This window comes from Marmota flaviventris, chromosome 2 (genome assembly GCF_047511675.1).
Source record: "Marmota flaviventris isolate mMarFla1 chromosome 2, mMarFla1.hap1, whole genome shotgun sequence".
NCBI classification, from domain to species: Eukaryota; Metazoa; Chordata; class Mammalia; order Rodentia; family Sciuridae; genus Marmota; species Marmota flaviventris.
Window position 1 is genome coordinate 62,657,452 of NC_092499.1, and position 19,437 is coordinate 62,676,888.

Consider the following 19,437-nt stretch of genomic DNA (forward strand, 5'->3'; position numbering starts at 1 on the left):
TCTAGTTTCTTTGTGTACCTAATTTTGGAGTATGGGCTGGAACTTAACTGTGCTGAGAAAGTCCCAGAGCTGTGGGACTCCTTGATAGTGAGTCGACTACATTAGTCAATAAAACAACTGGCAAAAAAAAGAACCAGAAAGGAATCCACAAACACCTATTTCAGTACTCTCATTTGGCAAAGGGGGAAATGGAGGCCCAGAAGGGTGAAATGACTTGTATGTGTTTACTGAGCAAAGTTGAAACTCAGATACAGGCTTCCAGCCTCAGCATTCAGTACTGTGTGTGGTACCCCATGCTGATGCTCTCATCCTCTCATGAACATCAGTTGGGCACCTGGGATGCCGAACTGCCTGCTCCTTAAGCCTCCTTGTGGCTCTGCTATTTCCACATGCCTTTGTCTTTCCCTTCAAATTCTCACAGGCTACCACATTTATAAAAAAGAAATGTCCTCTAAAAAATTCCCTGGCGATCCACACAATTATCTATTTCTCCCTCTGTACAACATTAAACCTATTTTATTGAAGTACAGAGACCTGCTTAGCAAATACTAGTTACACACTAATCAGGGAGCCTTTGAAGTTGAATTTGCTCCCTTTTAACAGATTGTAACAATAAAAGGAAAAAAATGCTGGGAAAATCAGGCCCAGTTCCTTTATCTCATTGCATCAGAATATCTCACTACTGCATGGTGATCAACATTGGGAGAGACAGGTCAGCAGAGAGAGTAAGGTATTATTTCACTCACTCCTGTCCTTCCATTTTCCTAATAGAGGCCATACATTTGGAGGGAAGAAAAGACAACTTACTGAGAAACCTGAACCTAAATCCAATTTGAGGGGTTACAAAATGTTTAAAATAAATTCAAGATTGCTAGTAAATGGGTGGAACTAGAGAGTATCATACTAAGTGAAATAAGCCAATCCCAAAAAACCAAAGGCTGAATGTTCTCTTGGATATGCAGATGCTAATACACAATAAGGGGAGAGGAGGTAAGAATAGAAGTACTTGGATTAGAGAAAGGGGAATGAAAGGAAGGGAGGGGAAATGAGAACAGGAAAGATCATAGAAGGAAGCAGACATCACTATCCTATGTGCATATATAATGCAATGCTACATCATATACAACCAGAAGAATGAGAAGTTATACTCCATATATGTATAATATGTCAAAATACATTTTACTATAATGTATAACTAATAAGAACAAATAAAAAAATACTTTAAGTCAAGAAACAGTAAAAAGTATATCTAATGAGGTTCTGACACTTGGTTATAGTTATGGTTTCCGGAGCAATTCATGTAATCATTCTGTCCCTTATGTTTCTTTTATCTATGAAATAATGGTCCCAGTTCAGTGGATTTCAAATGTCTCATCTTTAACCCCTGTTTAAGGGTCAGTGGCATAAATTTGCAGAAGAGCCATTTTCTAACTTGCTCATTCCTAGAAAAATCCTCACATCCAATCCTGGAGAGGACCTTCTTTCATGAGCCCCCAGGGACCACAAAAATAGGCCCAAGCTTGTTAAAAGAGAACACAGTGCCACTCTGAGCTCTGTATTTTGGGAGGAATTTTCTAAACCTGAGTCACAAGTGATTAAAGTGTTTCAATCAATGGCAATTAAAGAGATTTCTCTTTTGGAAAGATTGTTCTCCAAGACAGCTTCTGGATTCTGCAAAACTCTAAGATTTAAGAACTTCATCAACCTCATGGTACATTAAGGTCAGTAAGGGCCGCAGCCTTTGCTTTCTCAGAATGGCCCTGAATACCCGAGGACCTCCTTCTGTGAAGGTGGGCTAGAAAAGGAAGCAGGTGAGCAGAAAAGTGGTTAAATAGCTCCTTAAATAGTATCTGCAATTATGGTGACACCCTAAAAAGGGTGAATGTTGATACATAAAATACTGCAGGTTAAGTGTCCTTAATCAAAATGCTGGGGACTCGAACTCTTTGGGATTTTGGGTTTTGTTTTTGTCTTTTGTTGTTGTTGTTTTGGTTTGGTTTTGGTTTTTGGTATTTTGTTGTTGTTGTTTTGTTTTTGGAACAGTATAGGTATATACTTAATGAGATATTAAGTATATCTTAATTACAACTGGCTGGGACCCAGTTGTAAACACAAAATTTAATTTTGTTCATATACATGGCCTGAAGATAATTTTATATAGTATTTTTAGTGTGCCTGCGTTTTGACTGCAGCCCATCCCATGAGGTTAGGTGTGGAATTTTCCACTTGTGGCATCATCTTGGTGTTCAAAAAATTTCAGATTTTGGACGATTTCAGATTTCAGAATTTTTTATTGGAGGTGAGGGAGTTTGGGGGGGTGGGGCTGGTACCAGGGATTAAACCCAGAGGGTGCTTAACCACTGAGCTACATTCCCAGTCCCCCCTTTTTCTATATTTTATTTATAGACAGGGTCTCACTAAGTTGTTCAGGGCCTTGCTAAGTTGCTGAAGTTGGCTTTGAACTTGCAGTCTTCCTGCCTCAGCCTCCTGAGATGCAGGGATTACAGGCATATACCACCACACCCAGAAAAAATTTCAGATTTTTGAATTAGGCATATGCATCCTGTTTCTATACGATTGAATTCTGGTTCCAAGTCAAAACTTAAAATAAATGTCTATCACCCTTTGGAGATAACAAATAAACAGCTGTCCTAGAGAGAAGCACCCTTTCCCTGGTTCTCTACCCCACCAACCCTGAGCATTTCTGAGCCTGCAAGGACAATAGATATCTATACTCTTACTTAGTGACATTGTTTTTTGTTTTTAAATATACTCTTCCTTTCCTCTTTTATTTCCCACACTTTTTCTCTGCTTTCTCCTTATAGAGAGTATTGGGTTGGCAATTTATCTTATGTACATAGAGGAGAAATTTTAAAGGCAGTATTGCTTGAAAGAATAAAAGGAGCCTCTGTACCATGCAGAGGAGTATAATCACCTTAAAAGATGTAACATAAAATTATTTGCTGAATCATGGGAAAAAATTAAAATAGCCTTATTCTCCAAAGGAAGTGCAGGTAGCAAGAAATTATCCCAGAGGTCAACATTCATGCAGGATCTGGCAAAGGATTATGTATATTAGTCAATATTACTTTCCCAGCATGGTAGTACACAAAAAGAGATAAATACTCCAAGTTGGGGAAAAGCACTTGAAAAATACTGCAGAGGTTGATTTAGATAGATGTCCATAGGTGGTAGGATTATAGGAGATTTTTGTGCATCTCTATGTTTTTCAACTTTCCAAAAGTAGCTATGTGTCTCTTTTATAAGAAAATAAAAAAGTCTTTAAAAAGGGAACTGGGAGGAAATGTGCTATCCACTGTCCCTAACAGTAAACTTTTAAAAAGAAGGCAGGGCCTTTGATGCTGCATTTTCAGGGACTATGGCCTCATACTGGGACTCTGTCTCAGAGGAGTAAGTCGTCCTGAACTGATTCAGGGACCAATATTACAGAGACGCTTATAACATCAGACTGATGTCTGTGCTCCTAAGATAGAGTATTTGTGTAACTTCATAACTGGGAAAAATTATTAGGGTTTATGTGTTGCCAAAACCCAACCCAGATCAAATTGAAGCACTGTCCCTTTTCCAGAAGTGGCCAGCAAATGATAAGAGGGAAGATAAGTCTTAGACTTATATTTTGCCCCAAGAAGGAAGAGGTACTCAAAGATTAGATGAGATCAAGTGAGAATCTGAGAGGTGTCCTTTTGGGGAATATGCTACATTAGCATTTTTGCTACCAAAAAAGCCATTATAAGCAGAATGCATCCAGGAGCATACTTTAGGTGGGGTCGGGTAAGAGGTATGAAAGATGCTCAGCTTATCCTCAGAAGTGGCACATAGGCAGAAGCCAGGTGCAGAAGATGCTTTAGAGGACTGTCATTTATTTGACCAGTATTTATTGAGCATCTACTGTGCACACTACAAAGTTACTGTTTTTACAGTTTATATTTACTGGAGGTAACTGATGATAACTAAATTAATTTGATATCATAATGCACTGAAGATTATTATAATGCATTAAAGAAAATAATTATGGTGATGTGTCTGGAAATGACAGGAACTAGATGGAGGGCACTTTAGAGAGGGATCAGCAGGGAATTTGGCATTTGAACCTGGGCTGCAGGGAGAAAGCTGCCAAGGGCAGTGCCATACAGGGACAATGTAGCATTGCAGGCAGGGGACAGAGCATGTGCAAAGCCATTGGGTGAGAGCTCAATCAGCCTGTTTAACTAGTGAACACAGACAAATTTATAATCACTTTGGAGAGATTAAATGGCAGAATTTATAAATATCTATTGGACAAATGGCTGCACAAAATAATGATAATTAATAACATGACAGCATGCAAAAGAAAGAAAGAAAGACAGCCCAAGCAGTGGCTCAGATTACCCTTGCTGAGGCTTGTGGGCTGGTGTGGGCTCTAGGGGCTGAGGAGGTTGCTGTGATCACTGAGGAACGATTCTTAGAGGAAAGGAGGCTGGCCCTGGGCTGTATGACACAGCATTAGTGACAAGATGAAAGAAAAGCATCAAAATCAGGGCCACTGTGGGCATGAACTGTGTTGGGAGAACAGAGAACAGGCTGGTTTGGCTGCAGATCAGGGCTAGTGGCAGCCAGGGTTGGTCTTGAGCAGAGTACTTATGTGTGCTCTGCAGGGGTCTTTGCATACAGCATATAGGGCCCAGGAGACAAAGGTAGCAGTCAATTAAGCAAGCCTGTGGTGCTAGGCTTGCAGGTTTATTCTGTGGCTACAGGAAACCTTTACAAACACAACGTCTGTGGATGTGGGCTTTTCCCTGCAGAAGATAGCAGTGAGGGAAAGCACCTACTAGAATCATTGAGGAACCCAGGGCACTCTCACATCCTCAGCAGCTGGTTTCCTTAGAAACCTAGTGGAACACGTTCATGTTGCTTCTGGGTCACACATATTAAGTAAGCACTCAATAAATCCTTGCTAACTGACTGTAAATCACAATCGATTTACAAATAATCACCATCTCGTTAATAAGTTGCCCATGAAAATTAGAAATTTCAAAATTGGATGTAAGGATTTATTTATTGTCTTCCTCAAAACAGACTTCCCCTGTTTGAATTGTTTGTTAAATTCTTGTTTATTATTTAAGTGCTTGCTGAATAGAGTCCCAGTTAGTTGTGCCTATAGATTTCCTTGCTTTGCCCATCTTATTCCATGATTCCTTTTCCACATTCTTTCTTGTGAGGAATGAAGACTATGTATGTAATATTTTTAGGCCATAAGTGCTTAGTAGTTACTCAGTAAAGATCAGTGGTCAATCTTTTCTCTTCATCCCTGCTCCTCGGATAGCACTCTGTGATTTACAGTGTGTTGTCCCAAACATTAGGGCCATGTATGCGAGTCCCACCTTATGGCCAACTAGTTGAGGCCCAGAAAGAGTAAATGATTTTTTTTCAAACAGCTGGGAGTGTGACTATGGACTAGCATTCAGCTCTTCTGTCTCCTAGTGCAGATTTTTCCACGGTTGTACAAGATGATGTTGTACATCACTGGGAGTATCCAGACAAGACAATGCTGAAAAACAACCCTGAACTGAAGAGGTCCAGTCCTTATTTGGGGAATGTAGTTGGGGAGCTCAGCATCTCTTTGTTCACCAGCAGACTTCTTGTGATATCATTTTGTAAACCAGCAGGACCACTGAGCAGTGGCAAGAAAGCTCAGGGAGGGACATCTCCTGAACTCCAGGAGTTGCTTAAGGTTTGAGATTTTCTAAGGATTTAAGATTGAAGCAGTGATTTCTTATAAGAAAATTAATTAACCAATAGATAATTCCTTACAAGGAAGCAGAAGGCCACTGCCTGTCAGATCTCCCTTGCCTGCTGTTACACAGTATTAGACATCAGTAGGTTAACAGAGCCATTTCTATGGAAACTAGCTCATTATTTCTTTTTTTGTTAGAACCCTACTGGTTCATGGTCTGAGTTTCCATATTATTAAAAATATATATATATTCAGCATATACCAAACAAAATACCAATCTTCTTCTCCTTGCAGTGAACAAAGCCTCCCTACCATCTAAGAATGCCAACTCCCATTTATGGCTATAAGCCATTTCCTTATCCAAGCCTCAGATTAAAAACTAAAAGCATGTGTATCATTTTTAAAATTGCAAGACAGCCTATTCATTTGTTTCATTTTGCAAAATCCATGTCTTTGAAGTCAACAATTTTCAAGGGCTGTGGTTTTTTTGTCAAGGTCATTAAAAGCAGCTAACCAATGACCTCCTTTCCAAGAGGAAGGCTGAATCTTGTAGAAGTTAATGTTCTGAAAAGCAGGAGTTTGCTGGAAAGCACAGAGCTGTCATTTTAAATACTGGTCTCTGGCACCAGAGTGAGGCAGGGACACTGCAGGTCCTACTCTCCACCTATACAGCGTAGATGCTCCCGTGCTGATTTGAAGGAAGTCAGACTCGATTTCATCTTTCCCTCGATTGGTAAGTGGCGACTTCCCAGCAAACCCGCATGGAAATAGTAGAGTGCGTTTTAAGTTGATATGGTTCAGTTTCTTCCCTCTTGGCCCAATAGCAGGCTTGGCTGTTAGGACTTCTGTGCTCATCCTCATCCACTTTAGCTCACCCTACAGCTACACAGACCCACACACCGGAAGAAATGGCTATTGTGTTTGTGAAAATGGCTAAACATATACCATAGACCCCCAGATTAGGATCAGTCTGGTGCCTTTGAAAATGTGAATTGGGAGAGGCTGAAAGAAAATCTTTCCCTGGAGAGATTGCTGCAGAAACTCCCTTCTCACTAATGTGCTCACTTAATCTGAGCCTCAGTCTCCTCCAAGAGGCAGATAGCGCTCGCCTTCGGAGTTGTCATGAGGATTAAATAGGATAATGCTTTGAAGCGCTTGGCCCAGTTCCCAGCACATGACCAGCTCTCAGTTCTATAAGCTAATACTCGAATGAGTTCCTGGTCCTCTGGTGAAAGAACGGAGCATTCAGCTTGCAAATGAATTCCCGGAAATAAGAAGCACTAAAAGATGGAGAGGAGGGAGAGGGAGGTAGAAGCTCTTGGAAGGCTCTTTTTGTTTTGCTTTGTTTACAGATCCATCCTCCCCCTCAGCCAGCACTGGGTTGTCCAGCCCTCTGTATTCTGGCCCTCCTGTGAATTCCTGGAGGCTTCCAGGGGTGGCTGTCTACCTGTGCTGTCCCTCTATCCTCCCTCCTCTCTCCCTTTCAAACATAAGCCAGTGATCCATGGAGTCCAGGATTGTCCCACACCCTCCATCTCCAAGCTCCTCCATGCCTGCTGGTGCGAAGCCATCCTACACCTGCCCTACCCAGTCTATCCTCATCTCCTTTTTCCTTCTCCATCTCAAACTTCCACACTCCTGCTCAAAAATGAGCAAAGGCAAGTGAAGAGATCTTTATGATGCACCCAATTGTCAAAAAATATGATTGGGAGCAGGACGCAATGGTGCACTTTTATAATCCCAGCGGCTTAGGAGACTGAGGCAAGAAGATCTCAAGTTCAAAGCCAGTCTTGGCAACTTAGTGAGGTCCTAGGCAACTCGATGAGACCCTGACTCTAAATATAATATTAAAAAGGGCTGGGGATGTATGTGGCTCAGTGGTTAAGCACCCCTGGATTCAATCCCTGGTACCAAAAATATATATATATGATTGGGGAAGAGTGAACATGTGAGGTGCATTCTAACATGGCTACTCTTGATTTGAAAGTGTTGCTGGAGCATCAATGGGCTCACAATAAATCCCTTATAAATTTCAACTATCTGTAGTTGCTGAGGAACCAAAAGAAATTAGTGTTTTCTGATCAATGCACTATTTTGGAATTTGGGGGTCCAAATGGCCAATGGTAATAGAAGGAGATGCCTGACAAAAAGCCACCTGAAACCTGGCAGACTAACACTTTACAATTATTATTTGATTTACACTGCATCTACTATTCATAAATTCACCAGTGTTGAGATTATGTCTTCACACAGATGAAAATTAACTGTACTCTTGGTACATAATCTAATGTTAGCATACATACTAACCGATGTGTGTGCATATATATTTAATACAACCAATTTGATGGTGTGCATATACTTAATTTAGCATATATATACTCTAACTTATTTATCAGCATAGACAATATCAATTTGATGATGGTATACTTAGTTGCTGTTGAATAAATCAGAGTAGAGCTTAAAAAATAAAGTAACAAAAATACCCAAACTTGGGTTATGGTATGAGCAGTTAGTAAAGACATATATCCAAATGACTAATTGTGGAAGCTCTGAAAAAAATTCTAAATTGGGATACTTTGAAATTAGACCTCTAATTCAAAGCCAACCAACAACCAAACACTGATGATGTGTCTAACTGACAAATGAGAATAATAAAGACTTTATCAAGTGACTAGGAGGCTAATTTATATTCCGGATCTAGAAATTGTTTGTTTTATTGCTAGTGGGATACATGTAAATAGACAAAACAAATAAATTAAAACTTCTCAGCACCTACTGCAAATACCAAAACAGTGCCTGGAACATACAGTTTTAATTAAAATTAAAGGTCCTAGGGAAGTCTGTCTGGGTGCTTTGAAAAACATCATTAAAGGATGAAAAGAATGGAATCTTTCACAATTAACCTACCCTCTCTAAGGCAAAGATCCCATTATCAAAACATTTATTTATCTCTGTGCAGCAGAAATAAGGGGTTATATGCCTCTTGTAAAGGCTAAATGACAGGAAAATGTATGGTTTCTTAACAGAAAAGTTCCTCCTGGAAGAAATTAAAACACTGCATTTATTTTTAGAAAAAGAAATCTCATTGAAGGGTTGTTATTCCACAACAGGCCTATTTCTCATGTTCTTCGTGTGGAGGTGGGGGACTCTCATAAAAAAGAATAAAATGCCTTCTGTATTTTGGAATTCAGGTGGGAGAATTAAGACATTTTTGAATAAGTCTACCAACCTCTCACATATAATTGTTCTAGAGGTTTTTGTTATTTGTGTTCTGCTTGCTTTCTGGCCAGTATAATGCAGCATAATCTCATTCTACCAGTACAATACACAAAGGAGCCTCAGCTCTGTTATAAATGATCAGGAACCAAATATCTATAAAGCATAATGAGAATCATGAGCACTAGCAGTATTCATCACTGGAAAAATAATAAGGATTATAAAACCTAAAAGCCAATTAGTTTGAAACTTTCTGCAGGTAGTGCTTTCTTTGAGCAGCTGTTTTGTGCATGCCTTTGTGGCTACTTTCTGGATATCTTTTCTATTTCTCATCATGGGTACCATGGGCCTTTAGAACAACACAATTCACTGTTGCCTGGCATGCTGTGGGGCTTTGAAGTCTCCACTACTGCACACTAAATGCCAAAAGCACCCACGGTTCCTGTCATAAGCAAAATCACCCTCGTACATTTCCAAAGGTCTCCTAAGAAGTCCTACCTCCCTGATTGGATATCCCTGCCAGTGGGTCAAGTGTGAGGCATGGAGAAAAGATTGAATCCCATTTGGTATTGCCAGAGGGTAGATGATTTGAATTTTTAAGAGACTTTGGTGGTAGAGTTTTGAAAAAAATAAACCTTCAGCACTGTAGTTCTCTGATACGAATACAGAGAATGTAACCACACACAGAGTCCATGCTGTACCTTGGTCACAACAGATGATCTAGCCCTTGGCAGCTAATAGACACTGCGAGGCTCAGGATGGCTTGCTAGGCCAAAGAAAGTCGCACTAGCACTATCCAAACTTAGGTCATCACCCCAGAAGATGCCCTCAAATGTTCTGCATTCTCAGAAGTGGCTTCTGAAATCTCATTTATTCAAAAGAACCTGAATCTGGCTCTGTTTCCTCTGCTGCTCTTAAGAGAGGTGGAGTCCACCATTGGGAACATCTCTGGAACAATCTTTTCAGGGCCAGGCTAGGCTTTGCCAAACTTCAACTCATCACTAATCAGAGTGTCACCAAAGGCTAGGCTAATGGGGTAAAGGAAGCAGTATAGAGAATTGAATCACCTGTCTTTTTAACTAAAAGCATTTTTGTCATTTGAAGAGACATCTGTGTTCTGAAGCTTTGTCTAAATGAGCTTTTTGGCAAAGTTTTACTTTTAGAGCTATTTCAATGATTAGTGTATTCAAATCATTTCCTTCCCTCTTAAACAAGTTCTGCCCAACTTGGGTTACATGTAAAATGAAACAGGAACATTGGCAAAGAATATCTCTGTGTTTTCCTGTTGAAACTCTCAGTGAGACTCGGTGGTGGAGCTCATGGTTAGCCTGTTCAATCCCCAGCACCATCCTCTCACACACACAGTAGGATCAAAAATCTAAACGTTAGAGCTATAAGCTATAAATCTCTTAGAAGAAAATTAGGACAAAAGCTTCACATCATCAGATTCGGCAAAAATTTCTTGTATATGACACCAAAGACACAGGAAGCAACAGCAAATAGACAAACCGGAATTCACAATCATTTAAAACTGCTGTGCATCAGAGGACAACATCAGCAGTGAAAAGGCAGCCCATGTAATGGGGGAAAATATCTGCAAACCATTTATTTGATAAGAGGTTAACATCCTGGATATATAAGCGCCTACGCCTCAAGAACAGCAGTGTATGAGGGAACCTTTTCCCCACATCCTTGCAACATTTTTTGATACTTGTATTCTTGATAATTGCCTTTCTGACTGGAGTGAGATGAAATCTCAATGTAATTTTAATTTGTATTTTTCTAATTGCTAGAGATGTCGAACATTCTTTCATATATTTGTTGACCATTTATATTTCTTCTTCTGTGAAGTGCCTGTTTAGTTCCTTTGCCCATTTATTGATTGGGTTATTTGTGGTTTTTTGGTGTTAATTTTTGAGTTCTTATTATATCCTGGAGACTAATGCTCTAGCTGAGGTGCTGGTGGCAAAGATTTTTCTCCTATTCTGTGGGTTCTCTTTTCAGGTTTTTGATTGTTTCCTTTTACTGTGAAGAAGCTCTTTAGTCTGATACCATCCCATTTATTGATTCTTAATTTTATTTTTTGTGCTTTAGGAGTCTTGTTGAGGAATTCGGTTCCTAAGCTGACATGACAGAGATTTGGGCCTACTTTTTCTTCTAGTAGGTATAATGCCTAGATCCTTGATCCACTTTGAGTTGAGTTTTGGGAAGGGTGAGAGATATGGGTTTAATTATATTCATGTGGGTTTGTCTCTGTATCTTCTATTCTATTTCATTGGTATTCATGTCTGTTTTGGTGCCAATACCATGTCATTTTTATTATCCTGTAGTAAAATTCAAAGTCTGGTATTGTGATGCCTCCTACTTCACTTTTCTCACTAAGGATTGCTTTGGCTATTCTAGGCCTCTTATTTTTCCAAATGAATTTCTTGACTATTTTTAGTATATATATACACAATGGAATATTACTCTGCCATAAATAAGAATGAAATTTTGACATTTGCAGGTAAATGGTTGAAACTGGAGACTATTAAGCTAAGTGAAAATAAGCCAATCCCCCCCAAACCAAAGGCTGAATGGTTCTCTCTGATATGTGGATGCTAACATACTATAAGGGGAGTGGGAGTGGGAGGGAAGAATAGAAGTTCATTGGATTAGACAAAGAGGAAGGAAGGGAAGGGAGGGAAGATGGGAATAGGAAAGACAGTAGGATGAATTGGACATAACTTTCCTATGTTATATATGAATACACACCCAGTGAAATTCCACATTATGTACAACCACAAGAATGGGATCCTAATTAGAATAAGTTATACTCCATGTATGTATAATATGTCAAAATATACTCTACTGTCATATATATCTAAAGAGAATAACAACAACAACAAAACCAGGAATAAAAACCCAGTTCAAAAATGGAAAATGGAGCATTGGTTGTGTATGCCTATAACCCAGCAGCTTTGAAAGCTGAGGCAGGAGGAATGCAGTTTCGTAGCCAGCCTTAGCAACTTAGTGAGGCCCTAAGCAACTTAGCAAGATCCTGTCTCAAAATAAAATATAAAGCCAGCTGGGGGTGTGGCTCAGTGGTTAAGTTCCCTGGCTTCAATTCCTGGTACCAAAAAAAAAGACAAGAATAGAAAATGAACTTGAAGACATTTCACCAAAGATGATATATGAATAACCAATAAGCATTTTAAAAAGACATTCAACATCACTAATCATTAGGGAAATTCAAATTAAAATGACACATCATACCCACTAGGATAACAAACAAAACAAACAAACAAAATGCCAGAAAATAGCAAGTGTTGGAAAGATGTAGAAAAAACTGGAACCCATGGTGGAAAATAGTATGGTGATTCCTCAAAAAAATTAAATAGAGGTTAACCATATGAGCCACCAATTCCACTTTTGGATACATACTCAAAAGAATTAAAAGCCAGGTCTAAAAAAGATGTTTGTACACCAATGTTCATAGCAGCATTTTCATAGTAGCTAAAATGTGGAAGCAACAAATGTGTCCATCAATAGATTGAAGGAGCTGGGCCCACTGCCACACACCTGTAATCCTAGCAGCTCAGAATGCTAAGATAGGAAGATTGAAAGTTCAAAGCAAGTCAGCAAAAGTGAAGTGCTAAGCAACTCAGTGAGACCCTGTCTCTAAATAAAATCCAAAATAGGGCTAGGGATGTGGCTCAGTGGTCGGGGGCCCCTCAGTTTAATCTCCAACATGCCCCCCCCCAAAATAGATTGATGGATAAAATATAATATATACATACAATGGAATATTATTCAACCTTAGAAAGGAAGAATATTCTGACATGTTACCACATGGCTAAACCTTGAAGATGCTATGCTAAATTAAATAAGCCAGTCACAAAAAGACAAATGGTATATGATTTTGCTTGTATGAAGCAACTAAAAGTAGTTCAGAATTAGAGACAGACAGTGGAATAGTGGTTGTCAATGGCTCGAGGGAGGGAGAATGGGAAAATATTGTTTAATAGAGTTTCAGTTTTGCAAGATAAAAAGTTCTGGAGTTAGATGCTGGTTGTACAACAAATTAAATGTACTGAATACTACTGAACTACATTCTTGGAAATTATGATCATAATTCATTTGCTCTGTATTTACCACAGGAAAAAAATAGGGGGAAAAAGAATCAGTACTTCAGAGAATCAGTAACGTAGAGGTCTCCTTTTAGAGGAAGGAGGAAGGATTGGAGGGAGGGATGGAGGAAGAAGAGAGTAAGGGAGAGAAAAATAGTATGTGTTAGAGGTATACTGCCCAAATAACTCAAGCTTAGAAAACAGCTTTTACTTACTTACTTACCACAGTTAGATATGAAAATGGCTTTTCTCTTCCTCCTCTCACATAGTTTTGTTTGTTTGTCTGTCTGTATTTTAGGGCTTTTTTTTTTTTTTTTTTTTTTTTTTGCTTTTTGTTGTTTTGCAGCACTTGGTTCTACAGGGTTTGAATAAATCCACATAAGCCAGAAATAGAGACATATCACATGGTGTTTCAGGAAATAGCTGGAAAGCATGGCTGCATATATGTTGCCTTTCATAACATTTACAAAGGCACTTGCTTTTAGGACACTGTGGGGTTTGACATTTTGGGGTGTAACTTTTCCTTTTATGACCTTCAAATTTTGTCTAAGTCACAACATGAGTGAAGAGCTTCCAAGGAAATGAACTTCAAAAAATGATGACCTGGTTCTTTGAAGATCTGTCAACATAGTATTCTGAGTTTGAATGTTGTGAGGCACAGTTGGGGTGGGGTCCTATTGAGGACCCACTCCAGGATAGATCAGAGTCAATCAAAATGATTAACCACTAATATTTGATGTTGTTTGATGTAGGGGGAAAAAAAGAGAAGAAAGAGAAAGCATTCAGAACATGGAAGGGAATCCAGTGAATTCCAATGAATATACAGACGTCCATTCTATATTATGACCAGTTTCAAAGAGAAAGAAGAGACTGGATCAAAAAAAAGAAAAACTACTGGGGTGGAGAGAGTAAAGCACCCAAAACATGCATGGTGTGAGAGAAGGGAGCTGGAGCCTCAGATCCCACTCCCTGCCCAACCCAGCTCTGCGCCAGTGTTTCCAGCTCCTCTCTCCTCCCACCCCAGCTCTGGGCAGCATTTCCTACCCTCCAGTCCTGCTCCTTCATCTGTGGATCCCACCCTCTGTGTTTTTAGCCTGAGTGCCTCTTTTTACCTTCCAGTTGGTGAAGATCCCCCCACCCAAGTGACTCTAAGCCTAAGTGGATCCAGGGTCCTTGCTACATGATTCTTACTCCTCACCAAATGCCATAGTTAGTTTTTAAGAAATCGAGTGCTTCTTTAGGACACTGGTCTAGAACTCTAGAGTTCTTCCTGGCTCTTCAGGAGGGGGATTTTTTTCCCTTGCTTTTGTGGAAATGCAGCTGAGTGTGAAGAGGGGGAAATGTACTAAGTGATTCCAGAGTTGGCACGGGCCTTTGTCTGGGTCATATGGTAAAACAAGAACCTAGAGGATGTAGCTGCCTAAAACTAGAAACCCAAAGCCTGTGTTTAACTTTTAAGTCTATTTGGGTTTCAAATGTGTTCCCTCTCCAGCATTTTTAAACACCTGCCCCTTCCTTCTATCCCCACCTCGATTCCCCTCCTCCCTACTTCCCTTCCCTACTCCTGCCAAGGTCTCCTTTCAGGACAGGCAGAATGGCTTTCCCACTCCAAAGTTGGTCATGTCCCAATTCCTGGAACCTGTCAGTACATTATATTACCTGGAAAGCGGGGGTGGGGTGGGGTGGGGGGTGGTGGTGGGGGGGATTCAGTTTGCAGATGGAATTAAGGTTGCTAATCAGCTGACCTAAAAGAGAGACAGGAACAGAAGACGAGTCAGAGGGAGATGTGACTTCAGCGGAGTGATGTGATGTAAAAACTCAACTCACTTTTGCCAGCTTTGAAGAAACTTTGGAAAGGAAGGGGCCAAGTGCCAAGGAATGCAGGTAGCTTCTAGAAGCTAGAGAAAGAAAGGAAGCAGATTCTCTCTTAAGAAATGAATTCACCCCCAGAGGGAACACAGCCCTGCTCACACCTGGATTTTAGCCTCAGGGTACCCCGTTTTAGAGTTCTGATCTCTAATGTTTAAGTCACTAAATGTGTAATGGTCTGCTACAGCAGCACTAGAACTAACACACACTCTCCATCTCAGTCTCCTCAGGACACTCACGGCTTTTCCAGGCATTAGGACACCAACTTTCCTAGATGCATTAATGGAAATAATGGAGCATTTTAATCAGTTAATAGCATATCTGTTGGCCAGTGACAGAAAACCTCTTACTAATGGTGGTGTATGCAAGATAGGCACTTATTCCTCTCTCGTGTCAAAGCGGGCCAGTGCACGGCTGGCCTGGTGTCTCCACAAAGTCATTAAAGACTCATATCCTTCCTGCTCATCCTAGAGTGTTCAAGATGGTCACCAGCAGAAGGCAGGAGACACAAGGGGTTAACTCCTTCCTTCAAGGGCACTTCATATATATATACAGATGGACACAACACCTTTATTTTATTTATTTATTTTTATGTGGTGCTGAGGATCGTACCCAGTGGCTCCCATGGGCTAGGCAAGCACTCTACCACTGAGCTACAACCCCAACCCCTTCAAGGATGCTTCTGCTTAAATCACATTGGGCAAAATTTAATCAGATAACAATATCTACTTGCAAGGGAAGCTGGAGAATGTCTTTCAGCAAACTATACCCTGTTAAGATTCAGGGTTATTATGATCTCTGGTTTTGTTTTTTTTTTTTAAAGGTCATTATTAGTAAGAGGAAGGGATAGTGGGAGGCAAATTGTGGTCTCTGCTACAAGTTACTGTGTGATCTGGTTTAGATTCGAGAGCTGAAGAGTATTTGGACAGACTCCCAAGTATTCCACAGGTTCAAAATGCTGTGATTATATGCATCCATGTAATGAATGAATACTAGTTTGTCAAAAACATTAGCTTCACAGAACCCTGTCCAGGGGATACATTATCCAGATACCAACTCTGGATGAATGGAAGGGTTAGGCTCCTCTACAGAGTAAGTCACTACTCCATCTCCATGCTATGATGTTTGATGGACTATAGATGTTGATTTGACTGTGGGAATATCATTAGCTGTAAGGCTGAGGTGACTGGGTTCCTAACCATGCTGATAAAATCAAAGTTTTTGTTGTGGTTGTTGTTTTAACATTCGTTTTCCCCTCCCTTGATCTCCAAATGTACGAAAGTAGAGTTTGGGGATCTTTGAGGCTTCAAAACTCCCATCAGTCTTCCCTCTCATTTGTTTTGTCTCCAAACTCTTTGAAAATGAGTCACAGGAACAGTTAATTATCTTCTAATTTATACTGCAAATGCTGTTGGGTGGCTTATTTTGCAGTATTCATTACAAAGTAACATTCTCTATAAAGATACATGTGTGTTTACAGAAAATTATATATAATTTCTTCTTTTGTCTTGACGAATTATATATCAAGAAATAAGTGCCAAAGGAAGTAGTTTTTTGACTTTTGCACTTTTTTGTAATTAAAACAATTGTTTTTTGGTTTTAGTGGGGAGGTGAAACTTACTGGGATTATTCTTCCTTCCCTAAGTTTTCTATGTGTCTTCTTTCCTTCTTGAGATGGGTAACCTCATCCTGCTCCATCCTTAAATAAAAAGATTTCCCAAAGTTAGCAAAGGTCAAGGCTTTTAATATAATGTCTTCGGAACAAGATTTTCCTAGTGTTGACTGAAGCAGTGTTTAACTTTTCTCATTTCTTGGGTCATGCACTTCTAGCTAAATTGAAGCTCTCTGATACTGCTTCAATATTGGGCATCAGTGACCTCAAGAGCCATATTCACACAGTTGGTCCTGAAATAGCATAGGGCACCTTGACATGGAGCAAGACCCAATCAGAACATGAGGGAAATGAGCACTGAAAAGAAAACAGGAAATTTTTAAGATGAACAACAGGAATAAAGGGAGATGATATGTCAATAAAGGATTAGAAGACAAATGACAATGGGTAGGGCTTGAAGTGGGTGCAGGCACACCAGAGGAGGAGGTCTACACCGCTGAGCAAAGACGTCTTCTCGTGATCTACACAGTTGGCAGAACTCCACTCTCAAAACATGTGTGCTCCATTCCATGTTTATAAAAGAAGCAAGTCTTTTGTACTTAATTTAGAAGAAACAATGATAGGCTAATTGATGTATTTAACAATTTAAAGATAGGCGATCCCTCTGCCCTGACATTATTGGTGTACTCCTAAAGAATGATGAGAGTAGCAAATAGTTGTAAATCGAGCTGTAATTCACACAGAATAGGGAGGAATGGCTATTTACAACAATGCTGGGTGAAGTGACACTGAGAAGCCAGCCCTCCTGCTGCAGTGTTGCTGCCACAAATAGATTGAGGTGTCACCCTTAACCAGCAGGGTGGGTTTTGAGGCCATTTGGAGAACATTGAAAACAATGTCTTGAGTCCTAAAGGAACATAGAATTTACCCACCATCCCTCTGCTCATCTTCCCCTCCTCATCCTCTGAACACACTTACCTCAGAATCTAACAATATTAGGATTCAATAGACTACAGCAACCACCACAGTAATAATGCACACCATCACCTTATCATTTGGAACTTATAAATCAAGATAATTTGACTATCTTGTTTTCTTTTTTAAAAAAAATATTTATTTTTTATTTGTTGTTGGGCACAATACCTTTTTTTTTATTTATTTTTATGTGGTGCTAAGGATGGAACCCAAGGCCTTGCATGTGTAGGCAAGCGCTCTACCTCTGAGCCACAATTATTTTCTTATTGCGGAAGAATATCTTATTCTACCTAATTTGATGAACATTCTCCCCCACCATCACCCTCCAAGAAGTGGCAGTGTGTGTGTGTGTTAAGCGGGTGAAGCATTGCAGAATGAAACCTCATCTTCTGGTCTGCCTGCCAGTCGGGCGTAGTACTAAAGGGAATGCAGAGAGCTGGAGGAGCTGGGCCTGGCTATAACCACGGTTTTAGGATCCCCTGATTGCAAAGAACTTGCCCATCTGGTGGCTCCTTCTCTGATAGTCTTCCTCTTTGTGTTTTCTTCTAGACTGTCTGAACATCCCATCCAGCACTCCGATGGCTAGCAACAACACCGCCAGCATAGCACAAGCCAGGAAGCTGGTAGAACAGCTCAAGATGGAAGCCAACATCGACAGGATAAAGGTGAGGACCACTTAACCCCCACAGTTCATCTGCCTGACGACAAGGAGCACAGTTTGCAGCCATCTGTCATTTGACTACTCTTCCATAGAGAGGGATGAGAGCAGAAATGATAGTACAGAAACTTAATGATTGGGTAAATGGTCCTTTTTCTACTGTGTCTTTGCCTTCTCTAGATTTCTCTAGTATAAAATAATAGCATAAACCGCTACATCGATGTTCATAGCAGCACAATTCACAATAGCAAGACTGTGGAACCAACCTAGATGCCCTTCAATAGACGAATGGATAAAAAAAAATGTGGCATTTATACACAATGGAGTATTACTCTGCATTAAAAAATGACAAAATCATAGAATTTGCAGGGAAATGGATGGCATTAGAGCAGATTATGCTAAGTGAAGCTAGCCAATCCCTAAAAAACAAATGCCAAATGTCTTCTTTGATATAAGGAGAGTAACTAAGAACAGAGTAGGGATGAAGAGCAGGAGAAGAAGATTAACATTAAACAGGGATGAGAGGTGGGAGGGAAAGGGAGAGAGAAGGGAAATTGCATGGAAATGGAAGGAGACCGTCAGGGTTATACAAAAGTACATACAAGAGGAAGTGAGGGGAAAGGGAAAAATAATACAAGGGGGAGAAATGAATGACAGTAGAGGGGGTAGAGAGAGAAGAGGGGAGGGGAGGGGAGGGGAGGGGGGATAGTAGAGGATAGGAAAGGCAGCAGAACACAACAGACACTAGTATGGCAATATGTAAATCAATGGATGTGTAACTGATGTAATTCTGCAATCTGTATATGGGGTAAAAATGGGAGTTCATAACCCACTTGAATCAAAGTGTGAAATATGATATATCAAGAAATTTGTAATGTTTTGAACAACCAACAATAAAAAATTAAAAAAAAAAAACTAACTCAGCCACATTTTGAAAAAAAAATAATAGCATAAAATAAAGCTGGTTCTTCTTGTCAAATTAAAAACAAAACAACACTAAAACAGAGCAAAAAGTAAAACACAGGCTCATGGCTGAATTCCAGCTAGGAAAATGGAATGTGTGGCAGGTTGGTCCACCGGTTCACCTCCCTGACTTTTTAGAGGTACTCTTCTCATTTGGGTTCTTACTTTTCTGTCCTTACTCAGGTTCTAAGACTCTTTCTTTTAACCCTTCTATTCACCCTTGTTGGTTCATTTTTTCTTCCTTATACCCTCTTGGATTTTTTTCCTTTAACACACAAAGGTGAAACTTGATCTCCCTAAG

General features: G+C 39.9%; 1 protein-coding gene across 3 annotated transcripts in view; it reads left to right on the plus strand.

The window, feature by feature from the left end:
* Positions 1-19,437, plus strand: part of Gng2 (G protein subunit gamma 2) — a 107,618-nt gene that overhangs the window by 71,856 nt on the left and 16,325 nt on the right. The window contains exons 3-4 of one of the 3 annotated variants that reach the window (XM_071607908.1): positions 11,045-11,110; positions 18,065-18,095. In XM_071607908.1, the coding sequence (XP_071464009.1) occupies positions 11,045-11,072 (28 nt within the window). In that variant the 3' untranslated portion in view covers positions 11,073-11,110; positions 18,065-18,095. Of the gene's footprint in view, positions 1-11,044; positions 11,111-18,064; positions 18,181-19,437 lie in introns of those variants that run through there. The other 2 variants (XM_071607909.1, XM_027929815.2) reach the window with 2 other exon arrangements.